Source organism: Ranitomeya imitator, chromosome 2 (assembly GCF_032444005.1).
Source record: "Ranitomeya imitator isolate aRanImi1 chromosome 2, aRanImi1.pri, whole genome shotgun sequence".
NCBI lineage: Eukaryota > Metazoa > Chordata > Amphibia > Anura > Dendrobatidae > Ranitomeya > Ranitomeya imitator.
Window position 1 is genome coordinate 235,730,907 of NC_091283.1, and position 24,043 is coordinate 235,754,949.

Below are 24,043 nucleotides of genomic sequence, written 5' to 3' on the forward strand. Positions count from 1 at the left end.
GTTTTTTTTATTGTTTTATTTTGAATGGGGCAAAAGGGGGTGATTTGAACATTTATTTATTTATTTATTTATTTATTTATTTCATATTTAAAAAAAAAAATTTTTTTCTTTTGCCATGCTTCAATAGTCTCCATGGGAGACTAGAAGCTGGCATAGCCTGATCAGCTCTGCTACATAGAGGTGATGCTCAGATCACCTCTATGTATCTCAATTACAGCATTCCTATGAGCTCTGACCACAGGGTGGCGCTCACAGCAATCTGGCATCAACAACCATAGGGGTTTTCAGGAGACCCCTGGTTGTTATGCCAATGCACCGATGACCCCCGATAACGTGACGGGTGTCACCGGTGCGCTCATTTCTAGCCATATGACCAGAAGCGCTTATTAAATGCCGCTGTCAGCATTTGACATGAGCATTTAACTAGTTAATAGGTTAATAGTGGCGGGTGGATCTCGATTTCACCCGCCGGTATTGCAGGCTTGTCAGCTGTACAAATCAGCTGACATGTCCCGGCTTTGATGCGGGCTCACCGCAGGAGCCCGCATCAAAGCAGTGGCTCTGCCATCAGACGTAGTATTCCATGAGATGGCAGAAAGGGGTTAAAATCGGACGTGTGTCACTTTATGTGGTGATAACTTTGGAATTATTCACAAACGATAATAGAAAACAAATGGATCTTACAAATTATTTTCCACCTTCTCACAATACCCTACATACGATTGTACACTACTCTCTGGGCACACGGCCGTGTTTAGAAGGGAAGGAGCGCCATTTAGCTGTTTGAATGCAGATCTAGCTGGAATAGTTTGCAGACACAATGTATTGGGGGCACTGTTCATGGTCAACTGGCAGCTCAAAAGATCTCCACCATGAGCATGCTTGGCACTATCTTCTCTGCGTTCCATATCCCAAGGATCGCCTTGCTCATCGCCCTTTAACCCCTTTCTGAAATCAGACGTACTATCCCGTCGAGGTGGGGTGGGCCCCTATGACCACCGACGGGATAGTACGTCATATGCGATCGGCAGCGCTCACGGGGGGAGCGCCGCCGATCGCGGCCGGGTGTCAGCTGTTTATCACAGCTGACATCCGGCACTATGTGCCAGGAGCGGTCACGGACCACCCCCGGCACATTAACCCCTGGCACACCGCGATCAAAGATGATCGCGATGTGCCGGCGATATAGGGAAGCTTCCCGCAGGGAGGGGGCTCCCTGCGGGCTTCCCTGAGCCCCCCACAGCAACGCGATGTGATCTTACCTCCCTCCCTGCCTGCTCCAGCCTCGGATCCAAGATGGCCGCAGATCCGGGTACTGCAGGGAGGGAGGTGGCTTCACAGAGCCTGCTCAGAGCAGACACTGTGAAGGCTGCACTGCTCTAAGTGAGATCAGTGATCTGACAGAGTGCTATGCAAACTGTCATATCATTGATCTGTGATGTCCCCCTCTGGGAGAAAATTAAAAAAAAAAAAAAATTTCCAAATGTGTAAAAAAAATAAATAAAAAAAAATATTCCTAAATAATGAAAAAAAAAAATATTATTCCCATAAATACATTTCTTCATCTAAATAATAAAAAAAAAAACAATAAAAGTACACATATGTAGTATCGCCGCGTCCGTAACGACCCAACCTATAAAACTGGCCCACTAGTTAACCCCTTCAGTAAACACCGTAAGAAAAAAAAAAATGAGGCAAAAAACAACGCTTTATTATCATACCGCCGAACAAACAGTGGAATAACACGCGATCAAAAAGACAGATATAAATAACCATGGTACCTCTGAAAACGTCATCTTGTCCCGCAAAAAACGAGCTGCAATGCAGCATTATCAGCAAAAAAATAAAAAAGTTATAGTCCTGAGAATAAAGCGATGCTAAAATAATTATTTTTTCTGTAAAATAGTTTTTATTGTATAAAAGCGCCAAAACATTAAAAAATGATATAAATGAGGTGACGCTGTAATCGTACTGACCCGAAGAATAAAACTGCTTTATCAATTTTACCAAACGCGGAACGGTATAAACGCCTCCCCAAAAGAAATTAATGAATAGCTGGTTTTTGGTCATTCTTCCTCACAAAAATCGGAATAAAATGCGATCAAAAAATGTCACCAATAACAACATCAACTCGTCCCACAAAAAACAAGACCTCACATGACTCTGTGGACCAAAATATGGAAAAATTATAGCTCTCAAAATGTGGTAACGCAAAAAATATTTTTTGCAATAAAAAGCGTCTTTCAGTGTGTGACGGCTGCCAATCATAAAAATCCGCTAAAAAACTCGCTATAAAAGTAAATCAAACCCCCCTTCATCACCCCCTTAGTTAGGGAAAAATTAAAAAAATGTATTTATTTCCATTTTCCCATTAGGGCTAGGGTTAGGGTTAGGGCTAGGGTTAGGGCTATGGCTAGGTTTTAGGGCTAGGGTTAGGGCTAGGGTTAGGGTTAGGGCTAGGGTTAGGTTTGGGGCTACAGTTATGGTTGGGGCTAAAGTTATGGTTAGGGTTTAGATTACATTTACAGTTGGGAATAGGGTTGGGATTAGGGTTAGGGGTGTGTCAGGGTTAGAGTGTGGTTAGGGTTACTGTTGGAATTAGGGTTAGGGGTGTGTTTGGATTAGGGTTTCAGTTATAATTGGGGGGTTTCCACTGTTTAGTCACATCAGGGCTCTCCAAACACGACATGGCGTCCGATCTCAATTCCAGCCAATTCTGCGTTGAAAAAGTAAAACAGTGCTCCTTCCCTTCTGAGCTCTCCCATGTGCCCAATCGGGTTTACCCCAACATATAGGGTATCAGCGTACTCAGGACAAATAGGACAACAACTTTTGGGGTCCAATTTCTCCTGTTACCTTTGGGAAAATACAAAACTGGGGGCTAAAAAATAATATTTGTGGGAAAAAAAAAAGATTTTTTATTTTCACGGCTCTGCGTTATAAACTGTAGTGAAACACTTGGGGGTTCAAAGTTCTCACAACACATCTAGATGAGTTCCCTGGGGGGTCTAGTTTCCAATATGGGGTCACTTGTGGGGGGTTTCTACTGTTTAGGTACATTAGGGGCTCTGCAAACGCAATGTGACGCCTGCAGACTATTCCATCTAAGTCTGCATTCCAAATGGCACTCCTTCCCTTCCGAGCCCTCCCATGCGCCCAAACGGTGGTTCCCCCCACATATGGGGTATCAGCGTACTCAGGACAATTTGGACAACAACTTTTGGGGTCGAATTTCTCCTCTTACCCTCGGAAAAATACAAAACTGGGGGCTAAAAAATAATTTTTGTGGGAAAAAATTTTTGTTTTATTTTTACGGCTCTGCATTATAAACTTCTGTGAAGCCCTTTGTGGGTCAAAGCGCTCACCACACATCTTGATAAGTTCCTTAGGGGGTCTACTTTCCAAAATGGTGTCACTTGTGGGGGGTTTCTACTGTTTAGGTACATTAGGGGCTGTGCAAACGCAATGTGACACCTGCAAACCATTCCAGCTAAGTCTGCATTCCAAATGGCGCTCCTTCCCTTCTGAGCCCTCCCATGCGCCCAAACAGTGGTTCCCCCCACATATTGTGTATAATCTCACTCAGGACAAATTGGGCAACAAATTTTGGGGTCCAATTTCTCCTGTTATCCTCGGGAAAATACAAAACTGGAGGCTAAAAAAATAATGTTTGTGGGAAAAAATTTTTGTTTTATTTTTACGGCTCTGCATTATAAACTTCTGTGAAGCCCTTGGTGGGTCAAAGTACTCAAAACACATCTAGATAAGTTCCTTAGGGGGTCTACTTTCCATAATGGTGTCACTTGTGCGGGGTTTCAATGTTTAGGCACATCAGTGGCTCTCTAAATGCAACATGGCGTCCCATCTCAATTCCTGTCAATTTTGCATTGAAAAGTCAAACGGCGCTCCTTCCCTTCCGAGCTCTTCCATGCGCCCAAACAGTGGTTTACCCCCACATATGGGGTATCAGCTTACTCATGACAAATTGTACAACAACTTTTGGAGTCCAATTTCTTCTCTTACCCTTGGGAAAATAAAAAATTGGGGGCGAAAAGATAATTTTTGTGAAAAAATATGATTTTTTATTTTTACGGTTCTGCATTATAAACTTCAGTGAAGCACTTGGTGGGTCAAAGTGCTCACCACACCTCTAGATAAGTTCCCTAGGGGGTCTACTTTTCAAAATGGTGTAACTTGTGGGGGGTTTCAATGTTTAGGCACATCAGGGGCTCTCCAAACGCAACATGGTGTCCCATCTCGATTCCAGTCAATTTTGCATTGAAAAGTCAAATGGTGCTCCTTCGCTTCCGAGCTCTGTCATGCGCCCAAACAGTGGTTTACCCCCACATATGGGGTATCGGTGTACTCAGGACAAATTGTACAACAACTTTTGGGGTCCATTTTCTCCTGTTACCCTTGGTAAAATAAAACAAATTGGAGCTGAAGTAAATTTTTTGTGAAAAAAAGTTAAATGTTCGTTTTTATTTAAACATTCCAAAAATTCCTGTGAAGCACCAGAAGGGTTGATAAACTTCTTGAATATGGTTTTGAGCACCATGAGGGGTGCAGTTTTTAGAATGGTGTCACACTTGGGTATTTTCTATCATATAGACCCCTCAAAATGACTTCAAATGAGATGTGGTCCCTAAAAAAAAATGGTGTTGTAAAAATGAGAAATTGCTGGTCAACTTTTAACCCTTATAACTCCCTAAGAAAAAAAAAATTTTGTTCCAAAATTGTGCTGATGTAAAGTAGACATGTGGGAAATATTACTTATTAAGTATTTTGTGTGACATATCTCTGTGATTTAATTGCATAAAAATTCTAAGTTGGAAAATTGCGAAATTTTCATAATTTTCGCCAAATTTCCGTTTTTTTCACAAATAAACGCAGGTACTATCAAAGAATTTTTAAGACTATCATGAAGTACAATATGTCACGAGAAAACAATGTCAGAATCACTGGGATCTGTTGAAGCGTTCCAGAGTTATAACCTCATAAAGGGACAGTGGTCAGAATTGTAAAAATTGGCCCAGTCATTAACGTGCAAACCACCCTTGGGGGTAAAGGGGTTAACACCATTACATGGATCTGGACTTACACTGGGACCCCTAGGCTTGGACCATGGTGTTACCTGCTATTCTGTGGTATTAGATGGAAGGAAGAATAGTCAGGTAGCTGGGTCAGAACCGGAAGGACAGAATACAGAATCAGAAGACACAAGAGTAGTCAGTAAACGGGCCACGGTCACAACAGGGAACAAATACACAAGCCGCAAGCTGAGCACAGAGGACTGAACCAGAGGAGAACAACGCTGATTCTGGCAGATTCCGGCCATGTGCTTTGAGCTTTAGTAGGGTGTGGTACTTTCCAATTGGCTGAAGTAAGGAGCAGATTACTCCAGCTGGACAGCAGGATGACTCCCAGATGAGATTGGACGCACCATATGCAGGAGCCCTAATATGACTAAATGACATAAAACCAGAAGAGTCGAAATCCCCATAAAGTGATTCTATTTTATAAGTTAATTCACTGAGGGTTATAATCTATACATATGTGATCAAAATTGTTGGTGCCCCTCGTTTAATGACAGAAAAAAAACACAATGGTCCCAGAAATAACTTGAATCTGACAAAAGTAATAATAAATCAAAAATGTATGAAAATGAAAGTCAGACATTGCTGTTCAACCATGCTTCCATAGAATTAAAAAAAAAAATAAAAAAAAATCATGAAATAGGCCTGGAGAGAAATGATGAGAAATAAAAGATCTATGAAAATGAACAAATGAAAGTCAGACATGTATTTTTTTTAAATTCTGTGGAAGCATGGTTGAAAAGCAAACACATGAAATAGGCCTGGACAGAAACGATGGTACCCCTGAAAATAATGTGACAAAAGGGACATGATAAATTGCGGTGTGTCTACTAAGTAGCATCACAAGGGTCTACAATCTTGGAATCAGTGAGTGGCCTGTATATAGTGCTGAGGAGGTTAGAAAGAAAATTATAGACAAACACGTTAAAGGTAATAGTTATAAGACCATCTCCAAACAGCTTGAGGTTCCTGTGACTACAGCTGCACATATTATTCAGAAATGTAAGATCTATGGGACTGTAGCCAATCTCCCTGGATGTGGCCGCAGGAGGAATTTTGATGACAAATCAAAGAGACGGATAATACGAATGGTAACAAAAGAGACCAGAAAAACTTCTAAACAGATTAAAGGTGAACTTCAAGCTCAAGGAACATCAGTGCAAAGATAAACTTGGCACTCAGAATGATGAAAGATTAGGAAATGTCATTTATTTTGCATCCAGACAAAAACAGAAGAAATAACTGAATGTTTTCGGTCTCATATTGAACCTTCATCAGAGCTTCTTGCTGGTTCAGAAAGATAAGACAGTGTGCTTCAAATAAGCTTGGAGGATGATAAGAGGAAAATGCCTGAATGTTGTTTAAGGAGGCAAGATTAAATGTGGCTAAATTAAATGTAGCGCGTCCATAAATAGCGACTGCCGCCGCTGTGGTGGAGTACTGGATGCTGCGTGGGGAATCAGAATTCAGTTCAGCATGTCCTTTATAGGTAATTACTATCGCTGTGACCAAGTGCTGGTTGCTGTATATGTAGATCAGATGAAGTGCAGCGCATCCATGTGAGGGGACTGTGGACTGGTCACTGCTTTAAAGTACTGCGTGTGTGGAGGTCCTGGGAGCTGGACAGGAGGACTTCATCATTTTGAGCGTCAAGTTTATTTTTGCTTAGATTGCGGGTTGATACCCTACTTGAGCACCATCCACAAGTCATTTTTTGTTGAGTGCCTTGTTGTTCTCTACTATCGCACCATCCATCATTGTATGAGTCAAAGTGGACTTCATGGGAGACGACCAAGGAGGACACCATTGTTGAAAAAAAATAAAAAAGCCAGACTGGAATTTGCAAAACTACATGTTGACAAGCCACAAAGTTTCTGGGAGAATGTCCTATGGACAGATGAGACAAAAATTGAACTTTTTGGCAAGGCACATCAGCTCTATGTTCACAGATGGAAAAATGAAGCAGATCAAGAAAAGAACACTGTCCCTACTGTGAAACATAGAGGAGGCTCTATTATGTTCTGCGGCTGCTTTGCTGCATCTGGCACAGGGTGTCTAGAATCTGTGCAGGGTACAATGAAATCTCAAGACTATAAGGGGATTCTAGAGAGAAATGTGCTGCCCAGTGTCAGAAAGCTTAGTCTCAGTCGCTGGTCATGGGTCTTGCAACAGGATAATGACCCAAAACACACAGCTAAAAACACCCAAGAATGGTTAAGGCTACTTTCACACTAGCGTCGTACGACGCACATCGCAATTCGTTGTTTTGCAGAAAAAACGCATCCCGCAAGATTGCCCGCAGGATGTGTTTTTTCTCCATAGACTTTCATTAGCGACGCATTGCGACGGATTGCCACACGTCGCATCCGTTGTGCGACGGATGCGTTGTGTTTTTGCAGTCCGTCGGGACAAAAAAACATTCCATGCAACTTTTTTTGTCCGTCGGTTCCACTTTTTCCGACCGCGCATGCGCGGCCGGAACTCCGCCCCCACCTCCGCGGACCTTACAATGGGGCAGCGGATGCGTTGTAAAACTGCATCCGCTGCCCCCATTGTGATTTTATTTCACAGTATGCGTTGGTACGTCGGCCCGACGCACTGCGACGGACCTCTACCGACGCTAGTGTGAAAGTAGCCTAAGAGGGAAACATTGGACTATTCTGAAGTGGTCTTCTATGAGCCCTGACATAAATCCTATTGAGCATCTTTGGAAAGAGCTGAAACATGCCGTCTGGAAAAGGCAACCTTCAGACACGAGACAACTGGAGCAGTTTGCTCTTGAGGAGTGGCCAAAATACCTGTCGAGAGGTGCAGAAGTCTCATTGACAGTTACAGGAATCGTTTGATTGCCTCAAAAGGTTGTGCAGCAAAATATTAACCCTTTCACGCCAGAGCCTGTTTTTGCACATTTTTTAAATTCTGACCTGTGTCACTTTATGAGGTCATAACTCTAAAAGTTCAATGAATGCTGATGATTCTGAGACTGTTTTCTTTTGACATTTTTCTTTATGATAGTGGTAAAGTTTCTCTGATATAACTTGCGTTTATTCGTTACAAAAATGGAAATTTTCCGAAAATTTTGAACATTTCACAATTTTCAAAATTTTAATTTTTATGATCTTAAATCAGACAGTCATATCACACAATAGTTAATAAATAACTTTTCCCACATGTCTACTTTACATCAGCACAATTTTGGAAAGTTTTTTTGTTAGGAAGCTATAAGGGTTAAAATTTGACCAGCAATTTCTGATTTTTACAACAAAATTTACAAAACCATTTTGTTTAGGGACCACCTCACATTTGAAGTGCGTTTGGGGGGTCAATATGACAGAAAATGCCCAAAAGTGAAACCATTCTAAAAACTGCACCCCATAAGGTGCTCAAAACCACATTCAAGAAGTTTATTAACCCTTCACAGGAATGAATGGAATGTGGAAGGAAAAAATAAACATTTACTTTTCTTTCACAAAAATTTTCATTTAGACCTAATTTTTTTTACTTTCTCAAGGGTAACGGGAGAAATTGGACCCCAAAGTTGTTGTGCAATTTGTCCTGAGTATGCTGACATCCCATATGTGGGGGTAAACCACTGGGCGCATGGCAGAGCTCGGAATGGAAGGAGCGCCATATTGGAGAGCAGATTTTGCTGGAATTGTTTGTGGGTGACATGTCACATTGTCAGGGCCCTTGAGGTGCCACAACAGCATAAGCCCCCAAAAGTGACTGCATTTTACAAAATACTTCCCTGAATGAATTCTCCTAGTGGTGCAGTGAGCATACTGACACCACAGCTGTTCCATAGAAAATTATACCATTGGACAGTGAAGAAAAATAATTACATTTTTACCACTAAGATGTTGTTTTAACCCCAGAATTTAGGTAGATAGGTAAATGTCACTACACCCATAGATGAATTCGCAGAAGGGTGTCATTTCCAATTCCCAGAGGGGTGTAATTTCCAAAATGGGGTAACTTCAGGGGGAATTCTGCTGTTATGGCATTTTGGAGAGTCACTAAGTGCCAGAACAGCAGAATCTCGTTGAAGTGACCCCATTTTGGAAATGACACCCCTCTGGTTATTCATCTATGGTATAAAGCTGCAGTAGCATCGAATGTGGTGAAGAAGCAGTGACCCACAAATTCAAGCACAAAAGTCTCTTTTAATGTGTTTCTTCACAGCATTAAAGTCCAATTCACAGAAATGCATATAACTTCAGTGGATATTATCAGTGACCAGTTTACACCAGTTTAAAGCAATACATATCACATGGCTTTAGATTTGTGGTCCCTAAACAGGCCAGACTTTCCTTGTCCAGTTTCCCTGGGTGACCGCACGCCATCTCACAGTCTCTATACATCTCCATACACACAGCCTCATATGTTGCAGACACTACACACACCAGCCCTCCTCTGACTAGTTCTCGTGGGTGTCCTGCATCGCTGTATCACAGTCTTTTTACAGACTCTTTACTCACACAGTCGTACACAGTTCAGGATATCCTCCGGATAGCAGCCGGGCACCATATCCACCTGTTTGCAATCGTTGCACATGCTAGTCCTTTTTTGGGTACAGGACATCCACCTCCGGGTACAAGACTGTCCACATCCGACTCCTTCGGGCACAGGACATCCACCTCCGGGCACAGGACTGTCCATTTCCGAGACCAGTACCATGGACGACTTGCATCTCTGTGTACGCTGCGGGTGCCAGGCTATTCAGCTGCCCTGGGTGCTGGCTCTGCTGGCCTCCATGCACTCTGCAGACCAGAACACACCAGACTGACACTGACGTGCACCTCGCACACCTGGCCTGACCTGGCCAGACACCTGACACACCCATACCCCTTACTGCAGGGTTTTAAAACACACACACACACACCTGTGGCCTTCAGCCACATGGAAAACCCGGACCGGAAATCCATGACTCTCATGCACACCTATGGACTTCATCCATCTGCATGCACATTCTGGGGAGAACAAACAGCGCCCCCTAGCAGTATCAGAGGCCACAGCCTCACAATGGATATAGTGACCATTATCACTACATGGATGATTTCCAGAAACACGTAGTGGAAGCTTTAGAACAAAAATTGTCATTGTAGTGCCCAATATATTGTGCCCAGCTTGTGTCTCTGGAGACATCCCCCCACCTAGCCCCGGAAATTGTTAAGTCAGGTCTACTTAAATGTGTCTGTCACTAAATAAACCAAATGCTTGAATGTCAAAACAGTTTAAAAACGTGGTTTTGTGTGGAAGATTATAAATCAGTCATGGAGGCATAAAGCTGGCAATGATGGGCGTTGTGGGCAGTAATAGCGGGTATCATGCCTCATTCCTCTCTTGGAACATACACGACATCTCTTCTGGGGGTTCTTTCTTGTTTCAGTTTCTTGGAAAAGTGCAATAGAATGTCGCTCAGTGAGTCTTCTGACATCTTCAGATTCTGAAGGATTGGCGGAGACAACATTTTTAAAAACAAGATTTTCAATGACCTTTTCCTGATAATCAAGGAAAGTATCTGCATTTCCAGCTTTTTTCTATAACACAAAAGAATTATATGAGGCCACCTGAAACAAATGACAAACTTTTTATACCAGGTATATGATTTTCTTGATGCCTGGTATGGCTGTAGAACCTAATCTGCAAGGTCCACACCCCCCATATATTTGCTGTAGTCAATGACAGACACAGGTTTTGGAGTAGTGGATCCCTGATGGTCTGCAGTGGCCCTTGTGGCATCTGTGTGGATCGAGCGCAGGATAAAAATATCTTTATCCTTATTCTTAAGGGCAAGCATCTATCCATTGCGTAAAGCCCCTGACTGGCCCTTTCGGAACATTTCATTGACCAATGATTGTGGAAACCCCTTATGATTTTTGCGAATGGTCCCTTAAGCCCCCATGTTATGTTCAACCAGACTTTTAAACGGGGGTATGCTGGTGTAGAAGTTGTCAACGTACAGATTGTAGCCTTTTTGTAAATATGGAGTTATCAGCTTCCAAATGATTTTTCAGATGTCCCCAGATAAGTAGAACATCCTGGTGGGATCATAAATGTGAAAACCTTGCCCTCTTAGAAGGAATAAATTGCTCGAGGTGCAGTCTTCCTTTGAATTTTACAAGGGACTCAATGGAAATGTTTTCTGTTGGGGTGTAAAGCTTTAAGATCTTTTCTGTTATAGCCAAATCAGAATCTCAATTTCCAGACACTGCGTTTCGGGGTACTGCCCCTAGTCAGTGCAAAGCGGAGATCTGGTTTGGCTGTGCGAGAGGCGTCAGACCGTTATCCAAGAAGTATCGTTTCTCCTTGCGGAGATCGACATGCTAAACATGCCGAGATGAGGAGACTTAAAGCGGCAATGCTCTGACGCCTCACGCACAGCCAAACCAAATCTCTGCTTTGCACTGATGAGGGGTAGTAACCAAAAACACAGTGTCTGCAAACTGAGATTCTGGTTTGGCTATTATCCTAAGTCACGTGACAAGGTGTTAGGTGTCGAGTTCCCGCCTCTGCACAGGGGGAATCTCGAACCACCTCCGCTGCGGTGTCCCATTCTTCTCCAGCCGCAGTGGAGCCTGCTCAGCAGAGACGTCTGTCCCAGGGTAAGGCTCAAGCTGATACTGTGCGGCTGGTTACAGCTGCCGCCCCATGTTCAGCCTTTGTAACCAGCATTGATCAGCGGCGAGCAGACGTTCCAGGGACTAAGTCCTGCTTTTCATCTACTGAGCATGCCCATGGGACGATCTCTCACTGGAGTTCGGAGGTCACATGCTCAGGTCCTGTAGCAGCTCCGATTGGACCACTAGGATGGTCCTGGAAGGCTACATCTATAAAAGGCTCGCATGGCCGCTCGGCCATGCGCTAGTATAAATCAGTACTTGTGTGTGTGTGTGTGTGTGTGGATGTATGGCTGTTCTGGTGAAAGCTCCGAATCATTCCCATCCCTAGAGTTGATGAATGTTCGCGAATGTTGGAGCTGTCATCCAGCACCAAGCACAATCTATACTGCGTCTAAGCAGCAGTGTCCGCCAGTGCAGTGCTGTACGCACTCTGTGTGGCTATCTCCTGTTGCTCCTGACAAACCGTCAGTGTAGGGTGGGAACTCCCGCTTGGTCCCAGCATCTGACTCTGGGCGTCCTCAGGCGCAGGCTCAAAAGCCACCGATGGTCAGAGCGGAATCAACCAGCAGCATAGTGGGGATGAATTGCAGGGATCCCACTAGTATCCATTTGCTGCACCCTGTGTCTGCTAACAGGGCACAGCGCTACCTTTATTCCCGGCGACTCTGTGAAGCAACAGAGTTCGCTCCTATACAGACCGGGTGATGGAACCCGTGTCTATTCTGGCGTAGTACAGCCATATAGTGCCGCCATTTACCAGCAGCAGCTCCCACTCCTGCACGGTGGACCTCGGACTGCGAACGCACCTTTACTATCATTATATTTACTTGGTGCATTCCGCCAGCCCTAACACAAGGCTCGTTAAAGAGTCAACATTGACTTGTAGGATTGCTACCTTCCAATAGGTGGCACTAGAGTTCTAGAGCTCTTCCTCTCTGAAGAGACAATTTGCATAATTAGCATACTACCCAGAGGAGCATTGCGGCTTTAAGTCTCCTCATCTCGGCATGCTTAGCATGTCTATCTCCGCAAGGAGAAGCAATATTTCTTTTCTAGGACATTAGTTGGTGTCCATAAATGTGACCTAACATAATAGGATTGTGGATTCTAGCTGATGAATTGGGACATATATAAATTTGTTTGTAGGACAATTTGCTCTAGCAAGCTATCTGTCAGAAACAAATTAAAAAAATTAACTGGTCCAAAATTTTCCACCTCCACATTTATACTAGGAATGGCATTAAAATTAGGGATGAATGGAGTAGCCGAATCCGAAGCCTCCCATTTGAGAAATGCTACATCAAGAGGCATAACCCCTTGGACATTGGTGTGCGCCATTCACGAGCACTAGGGACATCGCTAGTACTGGACATTGTTCCCTGAGTTGGAGACATTTCTCCAGAAGCGCTATTTGTCCTTCTTGTTGTACTGGTCCTTGTGTGCGAGGATGGAGCAGAATCACTGCTCATTTCTGAGCTATCACTGTCGCTGCTACTAAAGCCCTCAAAATCCACATCGCCATCTGGCACTGCACTTTCTTCGCTGTCAGAAAAAAAAAGAGCATAAGCCTCCTCTGCACTATAATACTGAAAGGCCATTTTATTTGTTTTTTATTTATTTATTTTTTTCTGGAAGTAGAAAACTCTGATGTGACGAAATTATTGGGGAGACAATTGAGAAAAGCCTAGTTCTTTAGGCTAACGGCAACGCTAACTTTAGCCTAACGGCGAAGCTAACTTTAACCTAACGGCGACGCTAACTTTAGCCTAACGGCGACGCTAACTTTAGCCTAACGGCGACGCTAACGTTAGCCTAACGGCGACGCTAACGTTAGCCTAACGGCGACGCTAACGTTAGCCTAACGGCGACGCTAACGTTAGCCTAACGGCGACGCTAACGTTAACCTAACGGTGTTTTGTTAAGGTTCAAGGAATTGTGATGAATAAATAAATGCTCACACGAAAATTGAATAAACAAAATGAATTTACTTAATAAATAATAAGAAAATACACAGTCACTAAAAACAGTAAAATAACATTATTCATACATTACATTATGGTACAGGTCATCATCTCAGTGTCTCTCATCTCTCTTCCATATGAGTGTTCCCTATATCTCCTCTCTTGCATGTCTGTCTTTTATATCTTAAACTGTCCAATGTACTTGAGTGAAAAACTTTGGTCATTGGAAGGCCAGGAAGAAACCTCCTTAAAGGGGACCTGTCACCTGAATTTGGCGGGACAGGTTTGCGGTCATATGGGCGGGGTTTTCGGGTGTTTGATTCATCCTTTCCTTACCCGCTGGCTGCATGCTGGCCGCAATATTGGGTTGAAGTTCATGCTGTGTCCTCCGAAGTACACGCCTGCGCAATTCCAACCCTAAGGCTATGTGCCCACGTTGCGGATTTTTTCGCCCCGTTTTTGAAAGTGTTTTTTGTGCGGATTTCACCTGCGGATTCCTATACAGGAACAGGTGTAAAACCGAGCGGTATTTTCCTCACCATGGGCACAGCGGATTTGGTTTTCCACAGGTTAATATGGTCCTGTAAATGTGATGGAAAAGTGCTACGAATCCGCAGCGGCCAATTCTAACCGTAACCCTAATTCCAACCCTAATTCTAACCCTAACGCTAATTGCAACCCTAACCCTAGTTGCAACCCTACCTCTAATTGCAACCGTTTCCCTAGTTCTAACCCTAATTGCAACCCTAACCCTAATTGCAACCCTAACGCTAATTGCAACCCTAAGCCTATCCCTAGTGGAAAAATAAAAATAAATATATTTTCTTTATTTTATTATGTTCCATACCTATGGGGGTGCTAAAGTGGGGGGTTATATACTATTTTTGTAATTTTGATCACGGTGATAGAACCTATCACCGTGATCAAAATGTACCTGGAATGAATCTGCCGGCTGGCAGATTCGGCGGGCGCACTGCGCATGCGCCCGCCATTTTTGAAGATGGCGGCGCCCATGGAGAAGACGGATGGACACCGGGAGGGACACCGAAACTCGGTAAGTATGTGGGGGTGAGATCGGACAGCGGGGGTGACAGCAGCGGGTGACATCGGACTGTGGGGGGAGCGGACGGGAGGACGGAGGGGAGCAGAGGACAGGACAGAGGATGAAGGGGAGCAGAGGCAGATCGTGGTGTCCAGCCATGGCCGATGATATTGCAGCATCGGCCATGGCTGGATTGTAATATTTCACCAGTTTTCATTGGTGAAATATTACAGATTGCTCTGATTGTCTGTTTCACTTTCAACAGCCAATCAGAGCGATCGTAGCCACGGGGGGGTGAAGCCTCCTCCCGGGCTGAAGTACCACTCCCCCTGTCCCTGCTGGTTGGGTGAAATTACAGTTAACCCTTTCACCCGATCTGCAGGGACACGATCATTCTGTGATGCAACATATGCATCACAGGTCGGATTGGCACCGACTTTCTTGACGCATACGCTGTGTCACAGGTCGGGAAGGGGTTAAACGAGTCAGTTACTGATAACAAGTAGCTGGTCAGTTACTAATAACAAATACATTCACTAATAACAACTAAGTGGTCAGTTACTAAACAACAAATGATCTTCTGCTAGATGGGTCATCTGGTTGGACATTTAAACTTCAATGACCTTATGCAAACTCCATACAGTAAGGATATACTGAATATTAGAACTGATTGAAACCATATCAAAGTATCAATAATTAGTATTAATTAATCGGAGTGTTTGAAACCATTAAAGATAACTTACTACACAAACAGCAAAGCTAACTTTAGCCTAACAGCAACGCTAGCTTTAGCCCCAACACTAACCCTAACTATAGCACTAACCCTAACCTGCCTTATCTGTTTTTTTTTACTTTATAACAAGATCGCTGACTGACTCAGCTGTTGCCAGCAGCACTTGTAACACTGTTTCTCCTCTAGTCTCTCACTGACAGGAGATCTGAGGAGAAACAGCGTTTTTATGAGGCAGATCGCCCGGGAAAGTTCGTTGCTATAACAAAGTTCCTAGTGATGTCTCATTGGCTTCTGTGACGCTGACATCATCAGGACCTGAACCAATCAGGTCTCGATGAAGTCAGAGGAAGCGTTATAAGGTACGTGGGGGTCCTGATGAGCACAAAACCGCCATCTGTAGAGAAACGTTGGTGCTGCACAAAGCCCTGCTAGCGCCGACATTTACCTACCATTGGCGATCACGAAATGGTTAAGTTAAGGGTACCATCATTCCTCTCCAGGCATATTTCATGAGTTTTTTATTTTTTAAAAAAATTCTGTGGAAGCATGGTTGAAAAGCAATGTCTGACTTTCATTTTCATACATTTTTGATTTATTATTACTTTTGTCAGATTCAAGTTATTTCTGTGACCATAGTGGGTTTTTCTGACATTAAACGATGGTTACCAACAATTTTGACCACGTACAGTATGTAGGAGGAGTGAATATTTTGACTCCACAGCCACTTTCTGGAAATTAACCCCTTACCGGCATCGGATGTACTATACCGTCCGATGCCGCCTCCCCTGCTTTGATGCAGGGCTCCGCGGTGAGCCCGCACCAAAGCCGGGACATGTCAGCTGTTTTGAACAGCTGACATGTGCCCGTAATAGGCGCGGGCAGAATCGCGATCTGCCCGCACCTATTAACTAGTTAAATGCCGCTGTCAAACGCAGACAGCGGCATTTAACTACTGCTTCCGGCCGGGCGGCCGGAAATGACGTCATCGCCGACCCCCGTCACATGATCGGGGGTCGGTGATGCTTGTGAATGGTAACCATAGAGGTCCTTGAGACCTCTATGGTTACTGATTGCCCGTCGCTGTGAGCGCCACCCTGTGGTCGGCGCTCACAGCACACGTGCAATTCTGCTACATAGCAGCGATCAGCAGATCGCTGCTATGTAGCAGAGCCGATCGTGCTATGCCTGCTTCTAGCCTCTCATGGAGGCTATTGAAGCATGGCAAAAGTAAAAAAAAAAAGTTTAAAAAAATGTGAAAAAAATAAAAAAAACATAAAAGTTTAAATCACCCCCCTTTCGCCCCAATCAAAATAAATCAATAAAAAAAATATCAAATCTACGCATATTTGGTATCGCCGCGCTCAGAATCGCCCGATCTATCAATTAAAAAAAAGTATTAACCTGATCGCTAAACAGCGTAGCGGGAAAAAAATTCGAAACGCCAGAATTACGTTTTTTTGGTCACCGCAACATTTCATTAAAATGCAATAACGGGCGATCAAAAGAACGTATCTGCACCGAAATGCTATCATTAAAAACGTCATCTCGGCACGCAAGAAATAAGCCCTCAACCGACCCCAGATTATGAAAAATGGAGACGCTACGAGTATCGGAAAATGGCGCAACTTTTTTTTTTTTTTTTTTAGCAAAGTTTGGAATTTTTTTTCACCACTTAGATAAAAAATAAGCTAGTCATGTTTGGTGTCTATGAACTCGTAATGACCTGGAGAATCATAATGGCAGGTCATTTTTAGCATTTAGTGAACCTAGCAAAAAAGCCAAACAAAAAACCAATGTGGGATTGCACTTTTTTTGCAATTTCACCGCACTTGGAATTTTTTTCCCGTTTTCTAGTACACGACATGCTAAAACCAATGATGTTGTTCAAAAGTACAACTCGTCCCGCAAAAAATAAGCCCTCACATGGCCAAATTGACGGAAAAATAAAAAAGTTATGGCTCTGGGAAGGAGGGGAGCGAAAAACGAACACGGAAAAACGAAAAATCCCCTGGTCATGAAGGGGTTAAAATGCAGTGGATGTTGGAGAGTGAAAATTACATATTTTCCATTTGTTAACCCAGCACATAGTGCCCAGATTGTGCTCCGGGAGACACACACTGCAAATTAAGTGGATTCATCTCACTATATAATATTGCTAAATACAGGGATCTTAATGGTATGTGCACATGTTTTGGATTTCCTGCAGATCCGCAGCATTTTTTTCCGTGCAGAAACGCTGCAGTTCCTCAAGTGATTTACAGTATAATGTAAATCAATGGGAAAAAAAATGCTAATGGATTGGAAAAATCCACACAGAAAACACAGCAGATTCAAAAAGGACCATGTCAATTCTTTTTGCGGAACTGCAGCATTTTTGCACCCATTCCATAACAGAAATCTGCAGGGGTAAAAAACGCCTGAAATCCGCAGCAAATCCACAAAACAAACCTGAAAAAACGTGCAGATTCTGACCTGTGTTTTCTGCCAAGAAATGCAGAATCTGCACAGAAAATTCCACAGCCAAATCCGCAACTTGTGGATATAGCCTTCATGTTGTTTGAGCACACTGCAAGACTCAGAAGCGAGAGCGGATTTTGCTGGATTGGTTTATAGAAACTCTGTTGCTTTTCAACAGCCTTTGAGCCACTAATAGTGTGGGAGCCTCTGTTTTTCCATTGACAGATGATGGACCTGAGTGGGGACTTGTTTTTTGTGAGATGAGAAAATGGTATTATTTTCGCCTAATAAAGTCACAGAGAAAAAAGCAGAGATGATTACGTGCTGAAGCCTCCAAACAAATGCACTGGCAGGGTGCAGCAGACCTGATTAATGATGGCAAAAACACAGGTGCAAAGAAATACCTATGAAACAACCACTTTTAATCCAGTGTTGGCTGTTTGGTATTAGTGCACAAAAAGATAAGAAATAATAGTCTGTATGTGGCATTGTTCACACAGGCAATGCAGAGCATCTGGTTTACAGCCTATTACTAACGCACATACAGGCTGGCCGCCCAGTGCTATTATTTTCGCCTACATAACATTGATTGGTTTCTTTTTATTCTCTATTTGGGAGGCAGAATGAACAAACAGTTGAACACCACGCACTACTGGCTCATCCAACACGGTTTTCTATTAGACTGTCATTGTCTTGGTAAATAATTAAAGTTTTTTACATAGCTTGCCATTTTTATGGAGAGTTTAAGTAAAAATGTTCAAAAATATAAAACTCAAGGATATTTTATTTAAAAAATAGTTGTTTTTTATCTTAGCAGATGACTGTACCAGGAGATCAGAGGGACAGCTGACATCTTCAATTTTTAAATCTGATGATCTTGAGATCCTACAAGATACAACTGAAGTGATCACTGTTACTCCAGATATATCATCATCCATTCACAGCAAAGATCTGTCATCTGATCCTATGAAACAGGTCCCATCTTCTGATTCATTACTGACTACTAAGGAAAATCAAAGTCACAAAAGAGGCATTAAAAAACAAATTGCTCCTAAAGCAAAGAAGTCGTTTTCATGTTCAGAATGTGGGAAATGTTTTAACCAGAAATCAGATTTGGTTTATCACCATAGAACTCACACAGGGGTGAAGCCTTTTTCCTGTTCAGAATGTGGAAAATGTTTTAAGCAAAAAGGGAATCTTGTTACACACCAGAGAACTCACACAGGGGAGAAGCCTTTTTCATGTTCAGAATGTGGGAAATGTTATAGCCAGAAAGGGAATCTAGATGAACACCAAAGAACTCACACCGGAGAGAAGCCTTTTTCATGTTCAGAATGTGGGAAATGTTTTACCGACAAAAGGAATTTTGTTAAGCACCAGAGAACCCACACAGGGGAGAAGCCTTTTTTCTGTTCAGAATGTGGGAAATGTTTTAACCAGAAATGGCATCTTGTTAGTCACCAGAGAACTCACACAGGGGAGAAGCCTTTTTCCTGTTCTGAATGTGGGAAATGTTTTAACCAGAAATCATATTTGGTTACACACCAGAGAGCTCACATAGGAGAGATGCTTTTTTCCTGTTCAGAATGTGGGAAATGTTTTAAATGGAAAGTGCATCTTGTTAGACATCAGAGAGCTCACACAGGGGAGAAGCCTTTTTCCTGTTCAGAATGTGGGAAATGTTTTAACCATAAATGGCATCTTGTTAGTCACCAGAGAATTCACACAGGGGAGAAGCCTTTTTCCTGTTCAGAATGTGGGAAATGTTTTAACCAGAAATCATGTTTGGTTACACACCAGAGAACTCACTCAAGAGAGAAGCCTTTTTTATGTTCAGAATGTGGGAAAGGTTTTAACCAGAAATGGCATCTTGTTAGTCACCTCAGAACTCACACAGGGAGGAAGCCTTTTTCCTGTTCAGAATGTGGGAAAGGTTTTAACCAGAAATGGCATCTTGTTAGTCACCAGAGAACTCACACAGGGGAGAAGCCTTTTTCCTGTTCAGAATGTGGGAAATGTTTTAACAGGAAAGTGCTTCTTGTTAGACATCAGAGCAGTCACACAGGAGAGAAGTCTTTTTCATGTTCAGAATGTGGGAAATGTTTTACCAACAAAGGGAATCTTCATGAACACCAAAGAACCCACACAGGAGAGAAGCCTTTTTCCTGTTCAGAATGTGGGAAATGTTTTACCTACAAAGGGAATCTTGTTAGTCACCAGAGAACTCACACAGGGGAGAAGCCTTTTTTCTGTTCAGAATGTGGGAAATGTTTTACCTACAAAGGGAATCTTGTTAGTCACCAGAGAACTCACACAGGGGAGAAGCCTTTTTCCTGTTCAGAGTGTGGGAAATGTTTTACCTACAAAGGGAATCTTGTTATTCACCAGAGAACTCACACAGGAAAGAAGCCTTTTTTGTGTTCAGAATGTGGGAAATGTTTTAACAGGAAAGCGCTTCTTGTTAGACATCAGAGCAGTCACTCAGGGGAGAAGCCTTTTTCATTTTCTTAATGTGGGAAATATTTTACTTGGAAATCAACTGTTAATAAACATCAGAGACGTCAGTCACATAGGGGAGAAGCCTTTTTATGTTCATAATGTTGGAATAGTTTTAACCACAATTGAATCTTCTTAAATGGGTTGTCTCTTCATGTTTGCTGACAAAAGGATAAAACTAAACTTTATTAACCCCTTAATGACAGCCAATACGCCTTTTAACTGACCTGAGATATAAGAGAATAGCCTCCCCATACAGGTGACAATCCAGCAGCTATCGGCTGTACACTATAGCTGACAACTTGCTGCATCAGCCACGATCAGTGTTTGCACCGTCCAACTCTGTTTAACCCCTTAGATGCTGCTGTCAATAGAGAGGCTTGGAGAGTGAGTGTGAAAACGTCACCTCACCTTATATACTGAACTGTGGGGTATATGTTTTTTCTATTAGTCACCTACTAACTAACCTTCAGGGGGTGAATTATGGATACAGTTTTACATTTGGAAATAACCCCTTAGTGACTGAGCCAAATTTTTGAAATCTGACCAGTGTCACTTTATGTGGTAATAACTCTGCAACGCTTCAACAAATCCCAGTGATTTTGAGACTGTTTTTTCGTGACACATAATACTTTATGATAATGGTAAATTTAGGTCAATATGTTTTGTGTTTATTTATTAAAAATATCAAAAATTTGAGAAAAATGTTAAAAAATTAGCAATTTTCTAAATTTGAATGATTATCCCTTTAATCCAGATGGTCATACCACAGGAAAATATTAATAAACTAGATGGCAGCCCGATTCTAAAGAATCGGGAGTCTAGAATCCATATATACTTTATTTATTCAAATGTAAAAATAATACAATTAATAAATAATAGTAAGAAAGAACAAAAAATGGCTGCACTCACCAGCTCTTGACAATTCTTGTTATTTAAGGTACAGTTACACAGGATCCATGAACATGCTTATGAGGGGAGGGATGAAAGACATCAGACGACAACTTTGCGTGTTGTGGCAAATGCCACAACAACGGTTCTTTGCTTAAGAACAATGTCAGGTAGTAGGAAAATACCCAGTTAATAATAGGCAATAGTTCTTTGCAGGATTGCAGATATTAATAAATAGGCAGTTTATATTGCAGAGAAATTGCTGGGCAATAATGGACAATGTCCTTATGTGGCAAATAATAGAGCAATATACCCAATGTGGCAAAGAAGAGGTTAATAAACGGCAGTCTCTCAGTATAACAGTCAGTGAATAATAGGCAGTATATGGAGAAAACACCAAACAAAAGTTCAAAATTGGTGTGAAAATGTCACTGAACCACTTCACAACTAAATATATATAGTTTTGGTAAATGGTATTATCATTTTTTTGACGAAATTCGGCAGGAGCTTGAAGAGCAACGTCACTGGGCCCGCCTCCACGCAGTAGAAACTTGCTGTGAGGTAAAAATTCAAAAATCACACCAAAATGGCGGGCGGAGTGTGTCACAGTACGGCACGTTTCTGATTGGTCGCTCGCGAGCAGGCGGCAACCAATCAGACACTGGACACTGTTGACGTCACTTATCTCCGGACATTAGCTCCGGACATTAGCTCCGGACATTAGCTCCGGACAGGAAGTTGGCACAAATTGCAGGAAGTAGTATTCTAGGCAATTATATATTAGATAACATTTCCCACATGTCGGCCTTACATCAGCACCATTTGTAAGATGTTCTTTTATTTTTTTAGCATTTTAGGAGGTTTAAAAATGTAGCAGCAATTTTTCATTTTTTCAAGGAAATTTACAAAATTTATTTTTTTAGGGACCTATCCATGTTTGAAGTGACTTTAGGGGTCCTATATATTGGGAAACCCTCAAACGTGATACCATTTTCAAAACAGCACCCCTAGACATATTGAAAACTGCTGTCAGGTAGTTTATTAACCCTTCAGGTGCTTTACAGGAATTAATGCAAAGTGGTATGAAAAAAATTAAAATGTGTATTTTTACCACCTAAATGCCTTTAACTTTTAAACAGATTACTACAGCTGTCAGACTCTAAGGCCGCTATTTGGTTGTGAATTGCCATGATAAACACCAGGACCACAAAATCAAGATCTGCGGGCACAAGTTTGGATAAAGAGGAAGCCCCCACACTCTGTTAACCATTTATAATGATGTAGTCACTCATTTCTATGGGTTTCACCATCCTCACCAAAGGCGACTCATCAGGACACTATTTAATATTGACCTATATTCAAGCGAGACTAGACAAAGAAAAAATTAAAATCATGTATCATGTTATCGGAAACAGCCAGAAAGCCAGCCACATATTGCAAATTCCAGACTTCAAACTATATACTTTGTAAGTTTATAAGCTACTCCAGTGTCAGGAATAGATAGTATGTGACAATACAGTATAATTCTTGTGTTTTTCTCCCGTAGGGACTGCCCTAGTTTTGTATTGTAACAGCTGTTAATTAGTAGTGCAGACAATTTGTCCTAGACTAAACTCTGTTTTCAGACGGCCCAATATGTACCACTCAGGGAAAACTTACCTGATCCAAAGATCAATAGCAGCTTCTAACTAATGGCCATGCTGTGGTCTGTCAAGGAATGAGTACAATATCATTATAAAGATTAGGGATGTGTGCAATCATAATGTCTGGAAGATCTGTGCCATTATTTAGTATTAGTATGAATATGGAAATTATCTCTGAAAGTTACCGTATATACTCGAGTATAAGCCGAGATTTTCAGCCCAAATTTTTAGGCTGAAAGTGCCCCTCTCGGCTTATACTCGAGTCACGGTCGGCGGGTGAGGGGGAGAGAGGTCTAAGGCATACTTACCTGCTTCCGGGGCTCCTGGCGCTGTCCCTGCAGTCCCACGGTCTTCGGGTGCCGCAGCTCTTCCCCTGTTCAGCGGTCACATGGTACCGCTCATTAAAGTAATGAATATGGACTCCACTTCCATAGGGGTGGAGCCGCAAATTCATTCCTCTAATGAGCGGTAACGGTGACCGCTGATAGAGGAAGAGGCTGCGGCACCCGGAGACCAGCTGTCCGGGGGAAGGAGCCAGGGACGCCAGGAGCAGGTAAGTATTACATATTCACCTGTCCGCACTCCACACGCCGGGCGCCGCTCAGTCTTCCCGTCCTCTGGCTCTGACTGTTTAGGTCAGAGGGCGCAATGACGTACTAGTGTGCGTGCCGCCCTCTGCCTGAATAGTCAGTGCGGAGAGACGCCGAGACCGGACGCTGGGGAGCTGCAAGCAAGAGAGGTGAGTATGGCATTTTTTTTATTGCAGCAGCAGCAGCAATGACACAGCTTTCTATGGCACATCTATGGGGCAATAATGAACGGTGCAGAGCAATCTATATATGGCACAGCTTTCTATGGCACATCTATGGGGCAATAATGAACGGTGCAGAGCAATCTATATGGGGCACAGCTTTCTATGGCACATCTATGGGGCAATAATGAACGGTGCAGAGCAATCTATATGGGGCATGGCTTTCTATGGCACATCTATGGGGCAATAATGAACGGTGCAGAGCATTGTATATGGTGCACAGCTTTATATGGAGCATCTATAGGGCCATATTGAACGGTGCAGAGCATTATATGGGACACAGCTTTATA

General features: G+C 42.7%; 1 protein-coding gene across 1 annotated transcript in view; it reads left to right on the plus strand.

Moving 5' to 3' along the window:
• The window catches only part of LOC138662815 (zinc finger protein 665-like), a 38,753-nt gene extending 17,435 nt beyond the window's left edge, over positions 1–21,318 (plus strand). Inside the window, exon 7 of the mRNA XM_069748774.1 lies at positions 18,727–21,318. Within this exon, the coding sequence (XP_069604875.1) occupies positions 18,727–20,423 (1,697 nt within the window). The 3' untranslated portion in view covers positions 20,424–21,318. The remainder of the gene's footprint in view (positions 1–18,726) is intronic.
• Positions 21,319–24,043: the final 2,725 nt, after the last annotated feature.